This window comes from Varanus komodoensis, unplaced genomic scaffold, assembly GCF_004798865.1.
Source record: "Varanus komodoensis strain SLA01 unplaced genomic scaffold, ASM479886v1 scaffold9, whole genome shotgun sequence".
Lineage (NCBI taxonomy): Eukaryota > Metazoa > Chordata > Lepidosauria > Squamata > Varanidae > Varanus > Varanus komodoensis.
In genome coordinates, this window is record NW_025336598.1 from 23,681,834 (window position 1) to 23,705,610 (window position 23,777).

A 23,777-nucleotide genomic window follows, 5' to 3' on the forward strand; every position below is an offset into this window, starting at 1 on the left:
GATACTTTTTATGTCATCTGCCATTCAAGCAAACAGAAACAAAACTCAGCATAAACTAAACTGTTTCTTTTTTCTACGATTAAAGTGTGTACAAATACCCCCTGCTGCTGTTGTACAAATACTGCAGTAGTGTCTGGACACAATCCAGCAGCTATCTGACATCATCTGGAGGGCCATGGGGTTCTTCAGAGGTCACACCCTCCTTCTCTTCCAGCTGATGTAGAAAACCACACCAGGTGCTTCTCCAAGAGCACAAATGCACCATTGGGGGGGGGGGGGGGGAAGGGGGCATAATATGGGAGAGGAGGAGCTGGGACAGATTCCCATTAGTTCTGCAGCCTGCTTGCTGTTTCCTTCTTAATGCTTTATCTAGAAAATGGGCATCGATATAAGATGCACGGGGAATAGTATAGCAGCTGCAGAGATCACCATTTCCACACCATACCCCAGCACAGAATATGTGTAACACAGGTGGAGCAGATAAGATTGCACCCAAGTGTGTAATGCTCCTTGGCTCACTTATATCTGGGGAAGGTGCCCTCATCTCTACTAGTTTTTTTCTCCTCATCTGCTCAGTGCAGATAAGCCTGGCAATTTCCTTTTTTGCTTGGTCAGGTAATTTGCTACATGCAGCTTCTTGTGAGTAGGATGTTGATTCAGAGATACCCAGCACAGAAGGGAATGAATAAAACAGGCAGAACACTCAAATGAAATGGTTCATGCCATGAATTAGAAGCACTGAGGAGAAAAATGTATTTTTGTGCTTTTTTAATGAAAATAACCTGGCTTTACAAATTACAATTACAATTATTTTAACAGTAGAAATGAAATTTAATCCAATTATTACACGCTAGGAAACAAAGTGTGTAAAAAAATACCTGCTTCATACTGACCACAAAAAGGGATTTGGGGTAATCATTAGATTGCTTTCTATGTCTTGAATAGATGCTGTCCACAGAATTGTTAGAAAAGTATTGCAACTGTCATTCAGGAATTCTTGGGACTGCTTGAGTTGGATACTTAAAATTGTTTCCTTTTTCTTTGTTAAACTTTGTGTGGCTACTGCTGCTTTGCTTAGATACAAAAATACAAACCTTAGACCTAATGCAGCAGATATGTACCCTGATTTACAATCATAGTAAGTGTCCATATTTTAAAAGTGCATGTCTTTCTGTTTACACATAGCTTGGTTATTTTTCTGTGGTATGTACACACTTCACAAGTTTTTCTTTTACTAGTATACAGTTGACCAGAAAGTGGAGTAAACAGAGGTCCATATTAAGTGGCTGATTTTGTGTCAAATGATATGCTGCTCTCAGTTTAATTACAGCTTTATAAAAAAGTGCCAGGCCAGGACACAATGGTAAGAGTAATTTTCCCCTTCAGTTCTTTTAGCATCCTTGCCAAACTGCCATGTACCATGCCTGAGATATTCCTTCCATTAACAGCTAGGAGGATGTCACCACACCTGTAAGACAGAAATGATATAAAAATGGTAATTGGTACATTAGCAGCTTCAATTTAGGAACTTACCATCAAAACAAACTTCACTTTGTTAATCTTCAGTTTTGGAATGTGCTATGGAATTCTATTGAGTTTTAGCAGAATGGTAGCAGATAGCATCTGAATGTAAAACCCATTTCAAATCCAGGCCATGCACCAGATATGCCTCTATTATAAAATTTTAAATTACCCTTTTTAGGAATATGTAGCCATGTGTTTTTTCTAATTTCATATAATTTATTTACAAAAATATTTAAAGATCTGCATTAACAAAATTTTTAAATGGTTTTGAAGAAGTTCCCCAGTGGGATTCAATCATAATCTGCAAATTTCTTTCCATTTGAATCCAAAGGAGCACCCCATCATTTTAGGAACCACTTAGGATTTAAAGCATTAGGACTCTACTGTGTGTCTGGTCTATATAACTATACCTTCTTTTGTAGGTTTTAGCACTCTGGAATAAATTTGAACCCAAATTTGATTTGGATTCCTTCCAGATTTCAACTTTCTCAGAAGGCATAGCATCTTAAGATAATTGTCTTGGCTCTACCCCTGCTTTAGGCGCTGCAATATTACCAGAAGTATTGCCACACACAGTTTGAGTGGCTTGCCATTTAATAGAATGGGAAACCAATCTGATTACTGTTCCCAGTCAGTATAATTGCACACAGTTGGCAGCTTTCAAGTTGAGGGATTCCATTGCACCAGGAACTATAAATCCTGAGCCTGATTATTTGCTCTGATAAGTTACTTACTTAGCAGCATGAGATTAACATTTGGGGGTAAAATTATATATAATTCATATTAACAGAAATCTGCAGAGGGTATGACTGAATTTTGGGCTTGTATATACCATCTATGGTGTGCAAAATGAGCTGTATGGTCAGGTACACATGCATATAGTTATGTATATACCCTGTTGGTGTGACCCTCAATCACAGAAAAGTGCACTGAGTGTGTATATTTGTACATGCTTAATCTCACATCAAATGCTTTGAGGGGTGCAGAACATGCAAGACTAGAAACCTTGTTATAAAATCAGTGCTATCTGCCAAATGTATATAAAAGTTGCTGGTAGCTATTGTGAACCCCTAAGGTACCTTGAAGGCTATAGCTTAGTGGGAGAGTATATGATTTGCATTCCAGTCCCAGCTTCAATCCCTAGCATCTCCAGATATGTTTGGGAAGAATTCCTGTGGAAAGCCTCTGTCAGTCAGTGTAGATGATACAGAGTTAGATGGACAGTAGTCTTACGTTATTAGGCAGCTTCGTATGTTGGATGGTAAGAATTTACTTAGAACTGGTGTGATTTCATTACCTGATACGTCCGTCATTATATGCTGGTGTCCCTCCAACAATGGATTTGATAAAAAAGGGTTTGTTCCCACTGTTTTCTTCATAGCCCCCCACAATACTGAAGCCAAGACTTCCTGCTGTATTTCTTCGTAACACAATTTCTTTGCAACTGTACAAATACCTGGGGTGGGGGAAAACATGCTTCTTAATGATCAGTTGTACAATTTAGTCAGCATTATTGATGTCGCTAGAGTCTGGTCATTTACTTATTGGTTATATTGGACTTACAAAAGAAATCTATATACTATACTTGCATGGTCTACAAATAGGCTGCTTCTGTTTGGATGAAGTGTGTTACATATATAGCAATGCTGCAAAAAATTAAAACTTCACACACTACAGATGGCAGAGAAGCAAAGATCCCCTACACATCTGTAATATGTTAGTGGCTGTGGCTAGCATGAAACCTCTACTTCGAAACTTGATATCACCTGAGCTGCTTCTAAAATATAACCTATTTTGGACTGTATTTAGAATGGAGGTAGGTAGATAAGGACTTCTTTAATATTGACTTTCAGAACATCAACAAGAAAGTATGTGGCTTTTTACTAAAAGCCTCTATCTAAATGCTACTGTACTACACACAGAGATTTTCATAAAGCTGGGAGGATAAATGAATCTGTTTTGCCATTCCAGACAGTGAATGTAATTATTTAAAAACTATGCTTGCTGAATATCCACTGCATTCACCTATATATATTTCTCTTGGAACCTTTTCTCTTCTTGGAAAACCCCTTCCTAACTGGACAGTTCAGATTATTATTTGAATATAATAGTGAAATCAATGTCTTGCAGAGCAGTTTATCCTAACCAAAGAAGGGATTTATGCAAGTAGGGAGCTTGTGGAGTTCTCCAGTCTATGGAGCAAATAAAGCCTTTACCAGTTCCATTTACTTGTATTTCAAAGCAGCAAGCACATGTAGTACCTCTTTGTCCTTCAGCATTGGCAGCACTGAATGATACGGGTTTAAATTGAGAGATTTAAAAATAATCCTTTAAAAAATAGAAACACCATTTTTAAGGGAATAGATTTTTTTGCTGTATACTTAAGCAGGGTTTTTATAGTACTGCTATATGAGGCCCTTGGGAGCTGCAAATATTCACCTGCTGGCAAGATGCAGGGTACAATGTTTGTGCAGCAGTTAGCTGGCTCCTAATGTGAAAAGCAGGTGCCTCTTGGCCCAACTACATGAGGCTAGTGCTATTGCTTTGCCATCTGTGTGGGGCTTTTTGCACTCTCAATCCCATTTTTCATAAAGACATGAACTCATAGGATTTAACAGTGCTTACCAAGGTCATGACCAAATGTTGCCAGGGTTTAGCTGTTATTGATTGCTAGCTAGTCACTAACACATCCTCAGTCAGTTAAGCAGGCTATAAGGCACCATTTTACAATTTGTCATTTTGTTTTTAAAAAGTTGGCTTTCTTCATACTATTACTTAGCATTTATAGGATTTCATATGTTTAAAACATTTGCCTGTGAAGAGTTTTCATGCAAGTACTCATGTTCTTAGCTACATCACTGCACCAATTTCTTGGGCAAAAAGAGTTTGTCTCCTTTGTACACTAAAGCTTTACAATTTTGAGATCTCACTGGCACACCATAGAATTTGCAGGCAAAATTCCTGGCATCACAAGGAAGGTTGGGAAAATTTTTGATATAAAACCCTGGACAGATGCTGCAGATAAAGCGTGGGGAACTTCAGCTTCTCAGCCGTGCCCTTCTCTTAACAGGGAAAAGATCTGATCTTAAGATCCAAAGTAGTGAAGTGGCTGGAGTGTTGGACTAGGACTCTTGAGACCTAGGTCCTAATCTCCACTCAACCATGAAGCTCACTGGGTGACTTTAGGCCAGTTACTGACTTAGCCTAACTTAAAATGGAGAGGAGAATGTCCATAAAAGCTGCTTAGGGTTCCTCACAAGAGGAAAAACAGATATAAATGTGGTGGAGACAGAAAATAAAAAACTCCAGTGCAACTCCAGTGATGCACTCTGAATACACACGAAGAGCATTGCCCTGTTTGCAAGTAGACATGTAGTAGAGTCCTACCTACTTCTGAGTAGATATGCAAAGGTTTGTCCTGATTTGTTCCAAGTGTTAAAATTGGTAGGAATCACATTCTTGACTCTGCCTTTGCGTTTTCTTTTTTGTCCCAACCAACTAATGTAAAGTGGCTCCCAAGAATTTGGACTTTGACCATTCGACCAAAGTAGATTTCCTCATCCCTGGTGCAGACAGTGCTGAACTAGATGGACCTGTGGGCTGACTGAGTATAAGAAAGCTTCCTCAGCTTCTAATTTTGACACGAGTTTGGACATCACAGCATGTTATGTATGAGTAGAGCCAATAGGCAGGTTTGAGTTTCCACTTGAAGACCCACCCAAATCATAAGCTTGTCACATGATTGTGCATTTTGTTATTTTTAGGATTTTATTGTAATTCTGATCACTGAATTTCTTAAGGTATTATTACATTTCTAACCTGCCCCATTAGCTACACAGCAAAAAGTATTGTATGCTTTTATCTTGTAAGTTGGCTTGAGCACTGTATGATTAGGAATAGAAGATGCAACTTAAATATTTGAAAAAAAACTTCTCGAGAATCCTGCTGGGATAGCTTTACAATACCTGCATTTTGAAAGAGTGTAGTCAGCTAGGATGGTAACTCCCTCCCATTGGAATAATCCCCAAAGCCCATTTTGTGATTTGACATCCATGTAATGCAGGTGGGTGGCTTAGCCGAAATGTTATTACAAGGAAAGCAGGCTGGCAGAGACTTGCTGTTAACTACTATTTTTCTCGGTTTCTGATAAAAGTCCAATCAATGATAGTTTAACTACTTGGTTAAACAATTACAAACAGGGGCTGTATCAAAGATGGAGGGGCATATTCTATGCTTTTCCACAGATCAAAATGGCAAACAAAGCTATTTCTTAACTTAGACTTCCTGTGTGTGCTTAAGTGTATTTGTAATTGTATTTCAGAAATTGCCTGAGACTGCTTTTTTCTTTTTTTAAAAAAGGTCTATAAAATGGATCCCTCTTTTATTTCCCAAGCAGTTTAATTACTTAGCTAGTGGACCCCTGGGCATCAGAACTGTTTGGAAAAACTGTTATGAGCTGCCCTGATCACATGGGACACAGTAGGATATAAATCTAATAAATAGCTTTTGTAGGCAAGTCTGAGCTGGTGGAATCACAGCATGCAACTTAAAATAAGTACTGATCAAAGTATTTTTCATATCCTCTGATAAATAGTGGATTCTGTCAAACATAATTGGGTTTAACAGTGGTGCTGAATTTTTGTCCAATGATAACCCAAGCTGGATAAAAAGCCGCATGTCTAGATACCTTCCTTGCTGCTTCAGCAGTCATAGCACTAAGAAGGCTACAAGGAAGTCGCTTCTCACCCCCAGAATCTTGCATGCAGCCAGAGCACTATAACAAGCACTGGGAGCAGGGAAGAGCAGAAAGAGAGGAAGAGGTACTATGGAGGTGCCCTTGTTACCTTGTTTCATTACCTTTAACAACCTTGGGGTGTGTGACAGGTCCAAATGGCACCTGAACTGGTCTCAGAATGACTTGAGCTATTTCCCCCATGGGTGAGAAAATCATGTAGCTTTCTGACTGGACAAGTTTTCCTTGTCTCTAGTCACAGTTTCATAGTTGAATAAGGACATGGATTTATCTTATGGATGGACGCATAAGGATATGGATTTGCACACATAAGGATATGTTGTTGTTGTTAGTCACAAAGTCGTGTCCAACTCATCGCGACCCCATGGACAACATTCCTCCAGGCCTTCCTGTCCTCCACCATCCCCTGGAGTCCACTTAAGTTCACGCCAACTGCTTCAGTGACTCCATCTAGCCACCTCATTCTCTGCCATCTCCTTCTTCTTTTGCCATCTATTGTTCCCAGCATTAGGCTCTTCTCCAGGGAGTCCTTCCTTCTCATTAGGTGGCCAAAGTATTTGAGTTTCATCTTCAGGATCTGGCCTTCTAAAGAGCAGTCAGGGTTGATCTCCTCTAGGACTGACCGGTTTGATCGCTTGCGGTCCAAGGGACTCACAGCACCACAATTCAAAGGCCTCAAATCCTTCGGCGCTCAGCTTTCCTTATGGTCCAGCTTTCACAGCCATACATTGCAATTGGGAAAACCATAGCCTTGACTATACGCACTTTTGTTGGCAGGGTGATGTCTCTGCTTTTTAGTACACTGTCTAGATTTGCCATAGCTTTCCTCCCCAGGAGAAAAGCGTCTTTTAATTTCTTGCCTGCAGTCCCTGTCTGCAGTGATCTTGGAGCCCAGGAAAATAAAATCTGTCACTACCTCCATGTCTTCCCCATCTATTTGCCAGGAAGTGAGAGGACCAGATGCCATGATCTAGTTTTCTTAATGTTGAGTTTCAAGCCAACTTTTGCACCCTCCTCCTTCACCAGCATCAAGAGGCTCTTTAGTTTCTCTTCGTTTTCTGCCATTAATGGATATGGTTAATCTTAAATGCTTGTGGACTTAGTACTAACTGGAGGTGAGGAGCAATGCTACTCATGTGCCTAAAGTGAAATAGATGGACTTTTCAGCTGTGGCTGTGTGCTTAAGGACCAAGTGAGAACTGAAATCCAACTAGCCCTGTGAACGGGAAAGGAGGACGATGCCAACGAGGCAAGCATCCATCAGTGCCGCCACTGCTGCTGTAAACTGGGCCTGGGCCTCTTCTCCCCTCACAACTGTCCAGTCAGCTGGAAAGGAAGGAGCAGCAAACTCATCTTTGCCACCTCTTCAAATCATCTACTCTTTTAATAATGTATCACTGCTTCTGTTGAGCCTCTGGGAGACTTGGTCAGCTGAAGAGCAGGGTGAAAATGCTCAAAATCAAAATAGCTGTAGCTCATTATAAGTTTCCATTGTGCCTGCTGGTGCCAAACTGAACAGGCCACAGTAAACTGTATTAGTAACACAAAAATCTCTTATGGATGCCAGGAAATTTGAGAATGAACCAAGGCATTGCAAACAGCCCACAACTGTCTGTGCTGCTTCTCACAGCGAAGAGAAACACTGCAATGGTTTCATGTTTGGGGGCTTCATGACCGAAGAAGAGCCGTTGAATTTTAGGTGGGATTTCTAAATTGGTCTTTGGTGAGTCATCATTGAGATATTCTGACAATGCATGAGTAACTACTGCATGTCCTCCATTATGGACAAAATAAATGCAGTTATGAAACAAATATGTTTGCTAACATTCATCTATCAAAACTAGGGGGTAGGCTTTTCTTTTTGAGAAGCTGGGGGATGAGAGAAAGGCTAGGAAGTGAGGGAGCAAGGATGGGGAAAACATTGTTAAAAAAGAAAAGAAGGGTAGGTATTTATAAATAGCTCACATAAGGATCCATAAAGTGGAGCATATGATAGACTCTAACTGCAAAGTATTATTGCCCTGTTGTTGCTGAGATGCTTCTTCATCTTTCAAGAGTAAGACAGAAAATGTTATTGGGCATTTGAGAATTATGAATTTTGATTGGCAGCCCTGGACATTCCTCATTTTAATTGCTCTAACCTATTTGCTCTACAATAGCTCAAGAAGTGTCTACAGTTGGAAGCTCTCTCTCTCAATCTCTCTCTCTCTCTCTCTCTCTGTGTGTGTGTAATTTTGCCAACCTTGCACCAGCACCAAGGGATGGGTCCCCAAGCTGATGTCCAAGGTGATTTTAACAACTCCACCCAGAAAAAAATGGTGCTTGTCATTCTTGATCCCCTTTTCCTTTCAGCTACCTCCTCTCTCTCCAGCCTGCACTTTCCTTCTCAGTATTCCTTAGTTTCTGCTCTCCCATCCTGTTGGTTCTTTCCACCTCCAGCTCACCCACTATTTGCACTGATTAATTACAGGTTTTAAAGAATTTGGATGCCACTTCATACATTGCTTCAGAAAGACTATTAATATGTTAAATAGCATGATCACAGTGATTTCTAGCCTGAAGCACACATGAATGGTGATCTTTATTTCCCAAAGACATTTTGGTAACTGCAGTAGAGCTATGGTGAACATATCCTTGAGGCTCATCTGACCCCTCTTGAAGATCTATTGGGCAGTTGCCCTTCCCAGCACCAAATGGGAACTCTGGTGCCGAAAGGTTACATTCTCAGACAAGGGGGAAATGAGTTAATGTGTATTAATGTGATGCATGTTCTGGTGAAAGGACCTGCTAAAGAGCTTCCAGATGTGGAAGACGAAGTTTGGAGAATCAAAAAAACAGAAAAAAGAGGGTCAGTAGAACTCTTTTAGTAAGATTAAAACCTGTAATCTGTTCAGTTAAGTAAATCCATGTTTGGACTCCCAGGTACCTGGGAGTAAGTAAGTATTAATTAGAAATACACCTCTGTTCCTGTTCATTATAATCAGCTTTAGTCTCCCCCTCCACTGACCCATCCCCCACTTAATCTGAATTTAAGAAGACCAATGTACCAGTTCAGCATACTAATACCCTTTGGTGTTTGGATACACTGTGGCCCTTTTCTGTGAGCGGTGCTGCAGCTGTAGATATGATTACAATGAATTTCCTGTTTGCAGACCTGCCGTCATGGTGGGTAATTTTCCTTCAGTAAAGAGGCCATGGGAGAAGGAGGAGGGAATGGTAGCGCATGTCTAGGTTTGCAAGGGAGAGAAGGAATTCCAGTAAACTGGGCTGCTGGTGTTAATAAGAGGGCAAGTCCTTTCCCTTTGGATTCTTCCATAAAGCTACAGGTAGTCTACATTGTGCTCCATTCTGTGGGAAAAGCAACACGTCTAGGCAGGCAGATGTGCATGCAAAAGCAGGAGCCTCACACCCAATCTTGTCAGAAGTGTGATACAATACGAAAGCTACCCTGCTGGGCATGGGGCTATTGCTTTTTTTAAATAAAGGGCAGGGCTCCTATGCCTTAAGAGCTGCATGCCAGCCAGAAATTCAACAGAGAGAACTTTCTGTCACAGAGAGACAGAGAGTATTTGCTGTACAACTATTAAAAGTGCAAAAATTCCCCTTCCCAAACTGGCAGGCTTTAAAATTCCCCAGAAAGTGACACTCCTTTGTCACATGACAGAAATTTGAGCACCAGAACTTTTTCTGGCTGGCACCAGTTGGTGCATTCAGTCAGCATCCCTGAGAAATATTCCATATAGACCCAGGGTGCATAAACCTGCTTGGAAGGTCACTTTTCTATTTTTCTGCTAAGTTACAGGTGGCGGGGGGGGGGGGTCTATGCTATGCCAGAATCACAGTATGGCATGCTTTTTATTCCATAATTTCATGTTAATCCTTCTTCTCCATGTCCCATATCTCCTGGTGCTTTGGGCATCATTTATAGGGTCCTCCAAAGCCCTTTCCCCTGTCCTGCAAGGTACTCACATTCTTTTTCTAAATCTCTGAGCATGCTCTTTTCTTTGCACCTTCAACTGTCACCTTCCTCTTTTACTGTGTCTGTACCTTACACTTCTCGGTAGCTCCTTTTCTCAAGTTCCTTCTTGTTAAGAGCATGGGACTGGGACTCAGAAGATATGGGTTTCAGTGCCTGCTTAGCCATGGAGCTAACAGAGTGACTTTGGGCCTGTCAGAGACTCTCAGCCCAACTTACTTCACAGGACTGTTGTGAGACCAGGATTGAGAGGAAGAGAAGCAGAAGACTTCAGTAAGCCAACTAAAATTCTTTGAAAGGAAAAAAGGCAGCTATAAATAAGTAAACCCATACATGTTTTCAGTTTCTTTTCCTTCTCTTTCAGTTTGACTTTGATAGCCTTACATGCTATGAATTTCTAATTCTCATATAAAGCCATCCAAATTGCCTGAGAGGAATTGAAAGTGGACCCTAGAACATACCCAACCCAGCATATTGCAGAAGATAACTAATTTGTCGTGATGGGCTGCCCCCGCAAGCGAGGCTAGGTTCACTCCTTTTGTGGTCTCCTCTTGTCAGCAGGCAAAGATCACTTTCAGGTCCTTGTTATGTGCTATGTGATTGTTATACGTCCATTGCACTTTCATGTATTTTATTGTTTAACTTTTAATTGGTTCTATAAGCTGTCCTGAGTGCCATGTTTTGGTAAAAAGGCAGGCTATAGATCAGATCAGTGAAACAATAAATAAAATCCACATAAGAAAATAGCACAATCCTAGGCATGTCTGCTTAGAAGTAAGCTCCACTGGATTTAGTTACACTTGTTCTCAGGAAAGTTTGTACAGAGTGGCAAGCTATGAGTGCTGAACCTTTCCGAAGAAACCCCAGGAAGCATCTGAGGAGCTTGGTTTGATAAGCCTAATTTAAGACACTAATAATTATATGCACATCTACTCATCTAAGTTCTGAGTTCAGAGAGGCTTACTCCCAAGTGAGCAGGCAAGGGGTAGAAGGCTTTACTGATCAACAGTCTCTGCCCAGCTAACTGAGCTGAGCATAATTTAAAATCTCTGGATAAACAGAAGACTCAATAACACAAAATGTGAGTATACAAAGCCATTCATGCAATTCTCAAGTCTTTTGTGTGACTGTGTGTTTTTCTTATTTATGGGTTGATGGATTTTAGTGTGAGGATAGATTTAATTCAGTGTCATCTTGATAAAATCTCATTTTAAAAATTGAGGTTCCAATGAATGAAGCAGGATTTATGTCCCAGGAAGACATGAAAATGCACTGTGTGAGTGGGTGACAAACTATGCACACTGTGGTTTTTGTTATTTTTACTAAAAATTACAACACAGCTGCTTCCGGCCCATTAGAAACGAACAGTTTCTGCCTTTTCTTTCTTTTTTTTCAGGGCAGCATGAGAGGGAAGGCAGTTTGGAGAATTTCAACTCCTGCACACATGCAGTTCTTGAACATCTGGGCAAAGTCAAACAGTTTAAAACAGCATATGACTAAAATGCTGTCTGTTGAAGCTGCAAGCTGTAGGGGTTGTTGAGGAGGACACAGGGTGGTCTGGGATCCCAGTTCTTTTATTCTAAGACCTTTGCATCCATACAAGAGTTCCCTTGCTATATCCAGACACATTTTCAAAAACAAGTCTGTTCACAATCTTTTTGTTCTCTTAAAAGCAGACCAACCGGGGGTGGAGGTCCTTCTCAGTGCATGTGCATGGATACAGATACAGCTACAAGTGGAGGCAGGGGGAAATTCATGGACAGACTCTGGATTTCATTGAAATGTCACCTTAGTGCATCAAGCCAGATAAGCACCACAGACCATTCATCCCCAGCCAATTTGAGAGTTTCCTTGGACTTACCTTGGTAGCTCAAGCCACCTCACCCAGGAAGGAGACCATTCACTGTGACTGGACGGGTTCAAATTGGCATCAAACAACAAGCTGTCACCCCTCTCTCCTAAGTTCTCACATTCTTTCAGTTCTAGTGCTTTGAGTACAACGGAGGTGGAGACGTTTTTCAAAAGGGCTACAGCCTCCCCACGGTTGACAGCTGTCAGATCAATTCCATTCACATTGAGCAGAATATCTCCTGGTGGGCAAGAAAAAGAAAAAAAAGAACATTACAATTTACTTTCTCATTCTGAGGTGTGGCATATCTCAAGCAGTGCTAACAGCACAGGCTAGATGAGGCCCCAAAAGCAATTTCGGGGCTCCAATTGAGTAGATTGCAAGAAATAAGTCATACTCATATCACACCTTTTTCTTTTTGGGTTTTCAATGTAGTGCTCTACTCCCAAAAATAATAAACCCGCTGGTTGGAAGTTTAATATCTTTTGGTGGCATTAGCCATAAGATTGGACAGGCTGAGTTAACTTTTGCACATGTTATTAGCACCTCAGTCTCAGATACTGAAAATGGATATTGTTTGGGTGAAAAATACAAAGACTGCCTCCTGAATTGAGGACAGCAAATTGGCTTTCCAATGCACATTGAAGCAAGGAGGGTGGCAGCAATATATGTACATATATGCAGAAACAACAGGAAAAATATGACAAAGTGAATAAGGTGGAATTAACTAACTCCTGGTGTGTTTCAGATATATTTGCTAGAAGAAATTGTTCAACTGTTAACATAGATTTGCATATTCTAGCCCTTCTTTGCTATTGCAAGTGTGTCTTCTGAGTTATAGTTCTAAAAAGGAAGAGCTAATTTGAAACCTGTCCTTGTGTCCTTTTAAATAATTTCTCCCAAATCATGCTGGGAATTATTTCTTGAACCTCGATGGTTTGTCCCATTGTACTTTTCTTCTGGACGCTGTGCCACTCCATTGTTGCCACTGCCAGCATCCATAATTAACTCTAAGTCAGAGGGACTGTGAAGCTTGTCCATCCCAAATGCCTTGGGTGTATAATTCTGAGAGGGCCCCTTTGGATAAGCAAAACTGTGAATTTAAATGGACTTCAATGGTGATTCACTCCTCCCCTGGTGCTGCCTGCCATAATGAAGCAGAAAATCAAAATGGACTCTAAGGTTCCTGTGAAAACAGGTGTGTGTGTCTGCCTGCCTGATTGCACATGCACATTTTCCTCCTCCTAGCAATGTTTTTTGTTCCTATAACCAGGATGATAGAAAGGCCAACAGGGTTCCCTGAATATTATGGGATGTCATGATTATGCAGGTGTTTTTATTATTATAAAACATTCCACATAGATGCAGGATTAAAAATGAATTTTCTACAACTGTAAGGAAGTTTCCACAGCCCTATACTGAAAGAAAAAATAGGAGAGAATTGTTGCATTTTAAGTGACCTGATTTGTGAAGAGGTAATCTGTGTACTTCAGCATTGCTGATGTGATTCATGAACAATTTATGGAAACATTATTGGATGATTTTTCATATTCATTTCATATTCTAATTAAGTCTAATAAATAGATTTTTCACTTTCTAGTTCCTACAGAAATAGAATACCAAATATATTATTGTATGGGAATGTAATAGACATGCTTTGTCACTGGAAACTTATGCCATCTTTTGCCAGTAACTGAAAGTGATCTAATGAATAGTAAGCCATTTTGAAAAGGATGTGGAATAGGAACACTTGAGAGAAGTGCAACCAAGTTAGGAAATGGGCAGGCTTCTGAATTACCATACCAAACTTAGGACATCCTCCTTGCAGCACCTGGAAAAAATTACAAATTTTAATTTCTTTCCAATTTATCTTCAGTTCCATTGAGGAAGAGACTTCCATTTGGATCTAGACAGTGCTAACCATAGAACTGCTGTCAACAAATAATGTAATTTTCCAGATTCAAAACTGGGAAATTATTTAATATTACTATGCACAACTGTGATATGTGTAGGCACCTATTTATTTGAAAATTAAATTATTTGTTCAGATAATTATAATTATAATATAAAGGTGATTAGAAGATCAAACATCCAGATGTTTTATTGATTTATGGAGTAACCCTATACATGTCTACTCAGAATTACTATTAACTTCAATAGGCCTTAGGCTAATCAGTATAAGATCATTAGACACCAATTAGTCACATGAGAAAGGACATACATTGAATCATGTGTTCAATGTACGCTTAGCATTTTTTAAAAAGATACAGAACATTCTTGATGCATAATAGTGACAGGATTCATACTTAGAGCAGACCCATTGAAATCAATGGGACTGAACATTTATTTATTTAAAATATCCATATCCCCAAGAAGGTCCCTTTACAGTCAATCAGTAAAAGAATAAAAAACAAACAAGCCAGTTTCTCTTACAATTTAAAAAGATACAACAAAATGAGGGCAAGGGGAAAATTAAGCAGAACTGTCAGCAAGGATGGTGGAATGGCCCTGCTTCTTCTCTTCTCAACCAGAGGCAGGAAGTGCAGCCCAACTGGAGCAGGTCTTGCTGCTTCCTTTCCTGCTCCTCCTCCCCCTGCTGCTGCTTTTCCACAGGGCTGTTGATGCCCGATTCATGACTAACTTGAGTCCCACTAATTTCAATGCATTTACATAAAGTGTGACTAAGTCTGGATCCAACCCAGTATACTACTTCAGAAATTCAGAAAATATCTCCCGTTTCCTTTGAGACACATCTGGCCACTGTCTCCTGCCTCTGAGCCAAACAAGACTTACATCCTCATTTCAGTAACCGTAGGAGCTGAGTCAGAATCCTGTTTCTGCAAAATGTTTGCAGCAATTGACATAGTTGCTTACCCAGTCCCTATCTGAACAATCACACAACCTTTCAAACAATTATTATCTGTGGTTATTTTGCTACTCAGGATTATTGTTCCAGACCAGAATTCCTTAAAATTGCTCACTTGGCTACTATTTAAGTCTAAAATCTTATTTACTTTATGAGATCTTATGCTTCACTGGGGCGCTTCAATATAAAAGTTATTTTTGAAGGTTCAAACAGAGTATAAATGCATATTGTCAAGTGTCTGGAGGTAGCAAGGTTATGCCAGACTTTCCATATGTCAATCGATCCCACTGCAAGTTTTGTCAGCATTTTGTAGCACTTGGATAGAAGCCCCTTTGGGCTTCTCTGACCTGTGATGATTCAGCCTGTGACTCTTTTCACACACACCATTCATTACAAAACCAGCTGAAACTGGAAGCACTATGACATTGTATTTTATAGTTTTATGGTTTTGATTTTTTATTTTATTAATTTGGTGTTGTAAGCTCGCCACATGGCATCATTACTGGGCAGCCTATAAATGTTAATGAAAGAAATATGGCAGTAAAATCTGCACCAGCTAAAATAGTTGATTCACATTTTTTTTTACTTCTGCTTTCTCTGATATGTGAACAGTGGTCAGATGCTACCTGAAATACTGAGAGGCAGTCGGCCCTCAGAAAATAACCTAGATCTGGCTATAGAACTCATACGCTGGTACACACCAAATGCAGATTGGCTCTGCTTCCAGTGTACAAAAATGCAAGAGTTGAGGAGGCAGGTGACACTTGAACCCAGTACCCGCAAGGGTGGGCTTACTCACTGTCACCAACTCTGAACCAACAATCAACAAATGAAATGGCATTCACTTGCCAGCATCTTTCACTTAAGTGGTTTTCTCATACCTGTCTTTGATGAAAACCAGTAATCTACCCTTCAAAAACAGGTTGTTTGATTAACTTTTGGCTATCATGCTATAGCTATGACAATGGCAAGACCTGCAAACATTTATACTGCAGGGTAGTGGGAGCCACTATACTATACAGTGGCACAGAAGGTCAGGACCAGGGTGAAATTCAGCTTCCTTTGGGTTCACCAGATGGCCACATCTACTGCATCTGGCCCTACACCCTGGGGTTCTTGGCTTTTGCATGATTCCCGCCCCCGCCCCCGCAATTCTGAAAGGTTGAAATGTCTCTCCTGAGGCTTAGTTACTGGCAGGGAGAGATTGAAGCTAAAATATACTAGTTTTCTTGGCCCTTAGGAATCCAGTTTCAAATTCCCAGTCAATCATGAAGCTCACTCAGTAGCATTTGACCAATCCCATAAAAGATGGAAAATAACTGAAATAAATAGATAAAAGTCCTTCTCTTTTTAATGAAATCATTCTTTGCATTCATATATTTCAAGCTGAGATTATAAATGTGCTACTGACTACTTTTCTGAACCTACTGAAATGATCTAATCTTACAAATAGATTTAATCTTACTAATACAATATGGACAAGTGGACCACAAAGTAAATAACAAATGGGCCTAAATAAATACACAAGCAAGTTCAATGGCCATTATATTACATGACTATAATATTGTTTGAGTTTCTTTAAGCCAGGGGTAGACAATATGTGGCCTTTTGGAAGTTTTGACCTACTGCTGTCCCCATCCTTGACCGCTGGCTATGCTGGCTAGAGCCGATGAGAGATGGAGGCCAAAGCATCCAGAGGACCATAAATTCCCCACCACTGATGGAAATGGTTCTTTCTCTCTTTCTCCCCCACCCCCACATTTTTCCTACAGCTGCTCTTTGACACAGGTGAGGGTTCAGTAGTCCAGTTAGGTCAGAACATCTGAAGAGTTGCCCATCCCTGCATCAAGCTTTGGTTTTGATCCAAAATATGCTCCAAACACCATAATATTATTACCTGTTTTGATTCTGCCATCTCTACTGATGACTCCACCCGGTTCAACACTTATCACATAGATAGGCAAATCCCATTCCCTGTGGGAAGAGGCACCCCCTGCCACAGTCATTCCCAGTGATTCTGCATTATCTTTTCGGACAACCACCACCTTTTCATGACAGGTGACTGCATGGAGGGAGATCTGTGAAGGACAAAGAGCGAACAAGAGTTCAGACCCCTCTGACAATTTATTAACAGTTACTTGTAAATCATAGAGCAGTTGCTTTTCATCTGATGGACAATTATCCTATCTTCATCCTCTGGCACTGCCATTGTCCAAATGCAAAGTGAGGAAAAGAGGACAAAGCTTCTATCAGAACATATTGCAGAAGCAGGAGATATGAAACTATCCACCACTCTAAATCACCAATGCAGACACAAATCCACAGGATACAGTGCTTTATCCAAAGTGCAGTTTTGTTTATTTGTTTTAATAAAAGCATAAAGGCTGGGTTTGCACATCATGCAAAGCCATGGTGATTTCTTACCCTTGTTGGTCCAGACTCAGTCATGACATTTCTGAGTGGCACCTTTAGTTTTCTGAAACCATGAAGGTAATCAGCAGTCGGTTCTAAAGTCTCCACTGAGGCATCTCTGATCATCCAGGCACAGATTCTCCATTTCCCATTTTTGGTATAAAAACACCATATTGTCCCATGGAAAGAGCAGCCATTGAAGGGGACACTCAGCTATCTACTGTCAGGTCCCTAGCAATGCATTGTACCATTGCCTGCTTTCTTCCTATTGGCTGAGCAATGTGCCTGTCTTCTTATTTACTTCCAGAAACAAAGGGTAAAGAGGGTAAATGCACAGAGGGAGAAAAGGGGAATCACAACAACAGTGCTTCTTCTGAATTAATAAAAAATCCTTTGTGGGTTGGAGTATCTAGGAAGCTTTGCAGAGATGCAGGGACACTCAGGAGGGGAAAGAGGGATCACCTGCCTCAAAACCTCAATGGACCAATCAGAATGAGGCTGCTGAGATCCATAACGAGCCATAGAATAAGGAAGGGGATTTTGCCCAAGGGAACTGCTGAGAATGGGAGGACAGAGCAGGAAGTACGGGAACCACATTGCTGTGGGAACCATGAGATCTTATGACTAGAAACCATGCCATGACATGGGAACCCAGCCAAGGACTTGCAATAAAGTAATGGCTAGGTTGCAACACTAAACAAATGTACTTAAATCCATTTGTTTAGCTTCCGTAGTAATTTTGGGATCAATTTGCTACACATAAATATGAACAAATGAAGAATGTTCCCTCTGAACCTGTAGTTTATGGAGACACATCAAGCAGATTCCTACAACCATGGCAGAATCTTTCTGAGGGAAAAATGTTGTACGATACTTCAGTTATGCAGTCATTGGAAAATACATATGTAGGATGAACATGAGGATGAACATGAGGATAACATATAGTGACAAGTGCTAAGTAGTCATGCCGCATTGTCTACTTCAAGCACTAGTACTTATGAGTTCCTGCATGTGTGGACTTCCATTTTCTGGTTGCCTCCACAAGCAGAAATACAAGATTCCACTCTAGGAAAATGCATATAGAAGATCTACTTTTGTCATGTGTTTTTGTCAAAAATGCATCTTAAGAGCCTTTGAAGATTTAAGGACCAGTGTCCAGGGGCAATTTTACCAACATCTAGATGCTTCAGAAATTTCACTGCAGTAGTGATGATGCCTATTACACTGGAACAGACTCTGGAACTGAGCTAGGCCCTGCTGAATTCAAGTATGCCCACAAATCTAATTAAATGTAGTTCTATCCCAATGTTAAATACATGATCAAATTTCTCCTGCAATACAATTCAGTTGCATCTCAGAGCTTCAGCTGTGCAAAAAGATGCATGCAGACAGATACTTCCTTCAATTGAGAATGAACATGCTTGTGGCAGAACTCTGTGTCTACAATTACATGTTGAGTAAGTTTCTCTTAGCGAGAGAGAGAGAGAGAGAGAGAGAGAGAGAGAGAGAGAGAGAGAGAGGGAGAGAGGGAGAGAGAGAGCGAATACACATTAAAATTATTCATTTTCCCCTCTGGTTCTCTTACTAATTTTTGAGAGGAAATGTCTTTTTCATAAGTCAGGCAGCTTTTCACTATGTAACCACATATGAAAGGTATATGCTTCCTCTGCCTCACACATCAGTAATGTTGTAGCTAATGCAGGCTGTTTTCGTACAGTCTTTTTTTTTTAAATGTAGATCTAATCAAGATGTTCAGTAATGCATCATCACTAACTAGGTTTCATTAGAAGAATAAGAAATTAATTGACGGCTTCCTAGCTCATAACTAAACTCCTATCATAATTATCATTTTCTCTTTAAAATCTCTCATAATTACTTATTTAAATTATTACAGAAACAAGGCAACTTGGAATACTCATCTAAGGGAGGAGAGGATGAGATAGGTAGGGATGAAGGAAATGCAAGCTTTTGTTTTACTAAACATGATGCTTCCTTGACTTTATCACAGATAACCAAATCAACCAGTTAAAAGGCTATGCTTAGCAATGGCAGGATTTCAGTGTGTTCCTTTCTAAACATGTACTTTCCCTCCATGATTTAGACATTACCCTGGGGACTCCTCTGACAGTGAAAACATAGCAGCTTGCCTCCTTTTTAATATTTACTGTAAGATAAATATTTAGAGCAGATTATCTCTAGCTCAGCGTCCTGATGGCTGTCCCATGGGTAATAGCTGTTGTGCTGTGCACAGCATTAATTACCTAAAGACTAAATCTGTTCCTTCAGCTACATGGTTTTATTTCCCTCAGTGTTAAGGGCAAAAGGTCTAGTCTTTGAAGAGTGCAAGATAATGTATTTATACTCAATGCAAAAGAAGCCATTCCAATGAACTCCAAGAGCACAATTCAACTTAAATTCTACTAGTGGCAGGGGAAGGGGGGAAAGCAGGTCAATATTGACAAATTCTTCCACCATGTAGTAAAGTAGGATGACCTTTAGGCAATGCTGTAAGATATCCAAATCCAACACCAAGCAAAACTCACTGCCAGCCCAGGGCATCATTCCTCTGCCCACTCTCCTGGGTACAGTATTGCCCGCAAGTCACCTAGCTGGGTTCTCGATTTGTGAGGAGGTTAATCATTCTTAAGTCCCAGCAAAATCACTGAGCTCAATCAGACTGAGGCACGTGCTACTTGGCTGGTGGAAGTGGATTTGCAGTCCCCTCTTCCCCACAGCAGACACTCAATTCCTCCCACTCCCCATGATACATAGAGGGTCAGAAAACCCTGTTGAATGTATATGGTTCTGAATGGGAGAAAGGGACGAGAGATAATTCCTGAAAGTCTGACAGATGTAACATCCAGGGATCCCCTGCTCCCAGTCTACCCCATTCAGCAAATTGCACCAAGCCTTTGTGCAGTGTTTTTGGGGAAATGTGGAGAGGAGAAGGCAGTGAAGTCCATCCATCAGCCCAGTTGCATGCACCTAAATCCGCAACCAACCCCATGTGACAAGTTAGCAGGTAACTTTCCTAAGACTGTTGTCAGAAGCTTGAATTTTTTCATCTTCTTTTATCAGTTAGAAATGTAAAATTAGGATCCTAATTCAGCCCAATGTCCAGGAAGTGACAGCAGACTCCACATGTACAGATCAAGACATTAGGATTTCATGTTCATTGCCCTATCTCAGTTCTACTTGAATCTCATCTAATTGAGACAGTAACCCTTTCAGGCTGGAGACCTGACTTTTTTTTTAAGTATATGCTATTCCGTAAATTCATGTATAGCATAGTAGTAGAAGTGATTTCTAACAAGAAGAGACAAAAATGATACTTAAAAGGAGTCATATGAGTAATAATTAAAGGCATCTGCATATTTGTAGCCTTTTGAAAGCTTTTCTAAGGTTTTCACTGTGTGCTTATTTGACAATCTTCCATTTTGAAAAGAATGCCACAAAGAAAATATGGAATGCCATTGGTATTTTGATCAGGGATGGGAAACACATGGCCCTTCAGAAGTTTCTGGAACTGGACTATAACTCCCATCAATTTTCACCACTGGCTATGTTGGCTGAGGCAGCTGGGAGCTGCAGTCCACCAAACATTGGGAGAGCCACACAGTTCACAACCCAGCTGTTGATAAGAAGAGAAGTAGAAAATGGTTTAAACTATGGAAAGGAGAGTTAAATTCAATATTGGGACAAAGTTTCAAGAAAGCTGTTATGGAAGTACTTTGCGAAGCATAAATGCAGAATCATTGCTCAATGACTCTCAGGCTGCTTTTTCTTGATGTAGGAATGCAATAGTCTTAACATCCTTTTCTTTTACACATTATCTAGAAATGTACGATCACCTTTCAGCATGCAAAATACACTCCAAATTATCGTCAGTGACGTCTGGGGTTGCGTTTTTTAGAGTGGCTCAAAAGGTCCGTGACACTTGGTGCTGGACAGTGCAATGTTTTCAATTGGCTCTGGTTCAGAGCCTGCTTCTTTCCACATGGAGGCAGGATGTCATGGGTTTCCTTCGCCAAAAGGGATGGCTGAGCCATTTTATAACAATAAATGATGCTGAAGGCTGGAGCTTATTCTTGGCACTGGATATTAGAAACTTGAAAGCAATATTGACCCCACATTTACATCTTGTGCTAGAAATGTCTATGGAGAGAGTTGGCTCTTGAAGAAAAGACAGAAATACAGAGGGGGATGGACAAGTTTAACGAAAACACCCTACAGAGAATAGAAATTTAAAATGTGACTGTAGGAAACATAATAAATTGAAAGCAGTGAAACTTGCATATGCAATCAATTTCTTTTGTTTCTATCATATTAATAAGACTTAAGCATGAATGCATTTGGCACTTTTGAAAGGGAGATTAAAACCTACCCAAAACGCAGTGTGATCCAAACAGTAGTATTGCTTGGGTGAAGATCAGGAGAGCAATTTACCAACTTTAACTGGCAGTTTAGGAACCTGAAGCTCACGTGTACCAGAACAAACATGCATCCCATGATAGTGTACTGAAAATAATTCTCCTTATGTGTTGGAGAGAAATTGGGCAATTCTCATTGCAACCAGACGGAACACCCTTTCCTCTACATTAGAGGAGATCCACATGGGGATAGTAAGTCTTCCTTAGATCAATATGATTGTAAGTGGTATGAAAAATAATGTAATCTGGTCAGGACAGATCTTTCAGCTGAAGTTGTAGGAACACAGAAAATGATTCCCTCTGGGAAATGTGTAGCACTACAGGACCTTGCAGATTCCCACACGAAAATGTGCGGTTGTTAAGATGACCTCAGGACCCTTTCTTCAGGACCCTCTGCTTCACGAGTGAGGTGGACACAGCAACCTGTGAGAGCACCTTCTCAGCCGCAGTGCCACAATTGTGGTATTTTCTTCCTTAGACAATTGTCTGGAACAAGTCTATTTTTTTTCAGTGCCATGTGAAGACCTTTTCATTTTTATATACTGACTTCTCAGTGTAGGATTTTCATCTGACTTATTTTTCTTTTTGTAGCCATGTATACTGTATGTTTTCTGCTACCAGGACAGATTTTTCTATAAGGAGTAGATGGCATTTGCTAGTCCTGTCTGGTAAGTGCAATTCTGAGACAGTGGCTAGATACGAGAGAGAGAAAGGAGGGAGGGGGAGTGGGGGGGAGGAATGTAAGGGGAGAGGCATCCCTTCCATAGAAACCAAACAAGGGTGGTTTTGTCTTCCTCAGGTTGGTGAGCTCCCCCACCCTCATCTGTCAGAACACCAAGTGGGGCATTGCATTGGGAACTCAGCTATACTCTGAGGCCTGACTCTGTTGCCCTGCAACTATAATTTACCATCAGAGAAAGGGAGTATCAAACACTGTGAAAGAGTGATAGCTTCTCATGTTTCCTGTCAATCTGTTTAGTAAAGCAGAGCTATGATTTCCTTTAGCTGTTGCAAAAGATGCAAGGAACTGGCACGTTCACATCCCTCCTATAATTTTTAACCCTAAATTGTTTAACATGATGATGGTCCTGTGACCCTTCTACCAGATGGCAGGGAACATCTAAAGCCCATGTTAGCAGCAGCCCAGCCTTCACGCTTTGCACCAGATGAAGAAATGGATGCAAAAGCTTCTTCATGCACCAGTTATCATTTTCTGGAAAGCATGGCTGAGAATCAAATATCAGGGCTATATGAATATTGGAACTTTCATGCTGTAATTTTCTTTCCACTTCCTTTCTCTCAGCCCCTGCTCTCTCTCCACCATCCATTCACAAGGCACCAGCACTTCTCAGTGTATATAAACAAGGAGGACCACAGTTTCTGTGTTTATACCACAAAGTAAAACTGCTCCATTTGGCGAGACTGTCCAGAGGTGCTACTTCAAGACATTGCCCATTAGTCAATGAACCAGACCCCCACTCCCCTCTTTCAGAAAGAAGCCCTAACGAGAGGGAAGGAGTGCTAGCCTCACCTTTTTAGGATTGTTCCTCAGGGCAGGGAATGGCTGATGATGGCTACTGTTGTAATCCCATCCGACCGCCTGCAAGATATCAGGAGTCTGTTGCCTGCTTTGCCGAGACACAGTGAAGTGAACACGTTTCTCGCTTGCCTGCATGGAGAGGAGCAGATAAAAGCCCTGCTTGAGAATCAGTTGTAAAACCAAATCTCTCAGTATTAGGAGAATACACATTTATTTAAATGATTTGGGGCACAATCCTATGCCTATCTAGGCAGAACTAAGTCCTACAAATCCCAGAATTCCCCTGTCAGTCATGCAGGCTCAGGCATGCTGGAAATTATAGGACATTTTCTGTCTAAAATGCATAGGATTTCAACCTGAATTTTTGACTAACAATTTTAGTGTACTTATTTATCCATTGTGATGACCTTTTCCAACTACTATCCCT

General features: G+C 40.6%; 1 protein-coding gene across 2 annotated transcripts in view; it reads right to left on the reverse strand.

The window, feature by feature from the left end:
• Positions 1-1,153: 1,153 nt before the first annotated feature.
• Positions 1,154-23,777, reverse strand: part of LNX1 (ligand of numb-protein X 1) — a 124,676-nt gene continuing 102,052 nt past the window's right edge. For both annotated transcript variants that reach the window (XM_044417832.1, XM_044417833.1), the window contains 5 exons: positions 23,317-23,479; positions 16,866-17,030; positions 12,115-12,343; positions 2,822-2,980; positions 1,154-1,468 (listed from right to left, as the gene is read on the reverse strand). In XM_044417832.1, coding sequence (XP_044273767.1) covers positions 1,333-1,468; positions 2,822-2,980; positions 12,115-12,343; positions 16,866-17,030; positions 23,317-23,479 — 852 coding nt within the window. In that variant the 3' untranslated portion in view covers positions 1,154-1,332. The remainder of the gene's footprint in view (positions 1,469-2,821; positions 2,981-12,114; positions 12,344-16,865; positions 17,031-23,316; positions 23,480-23,777) is intronic.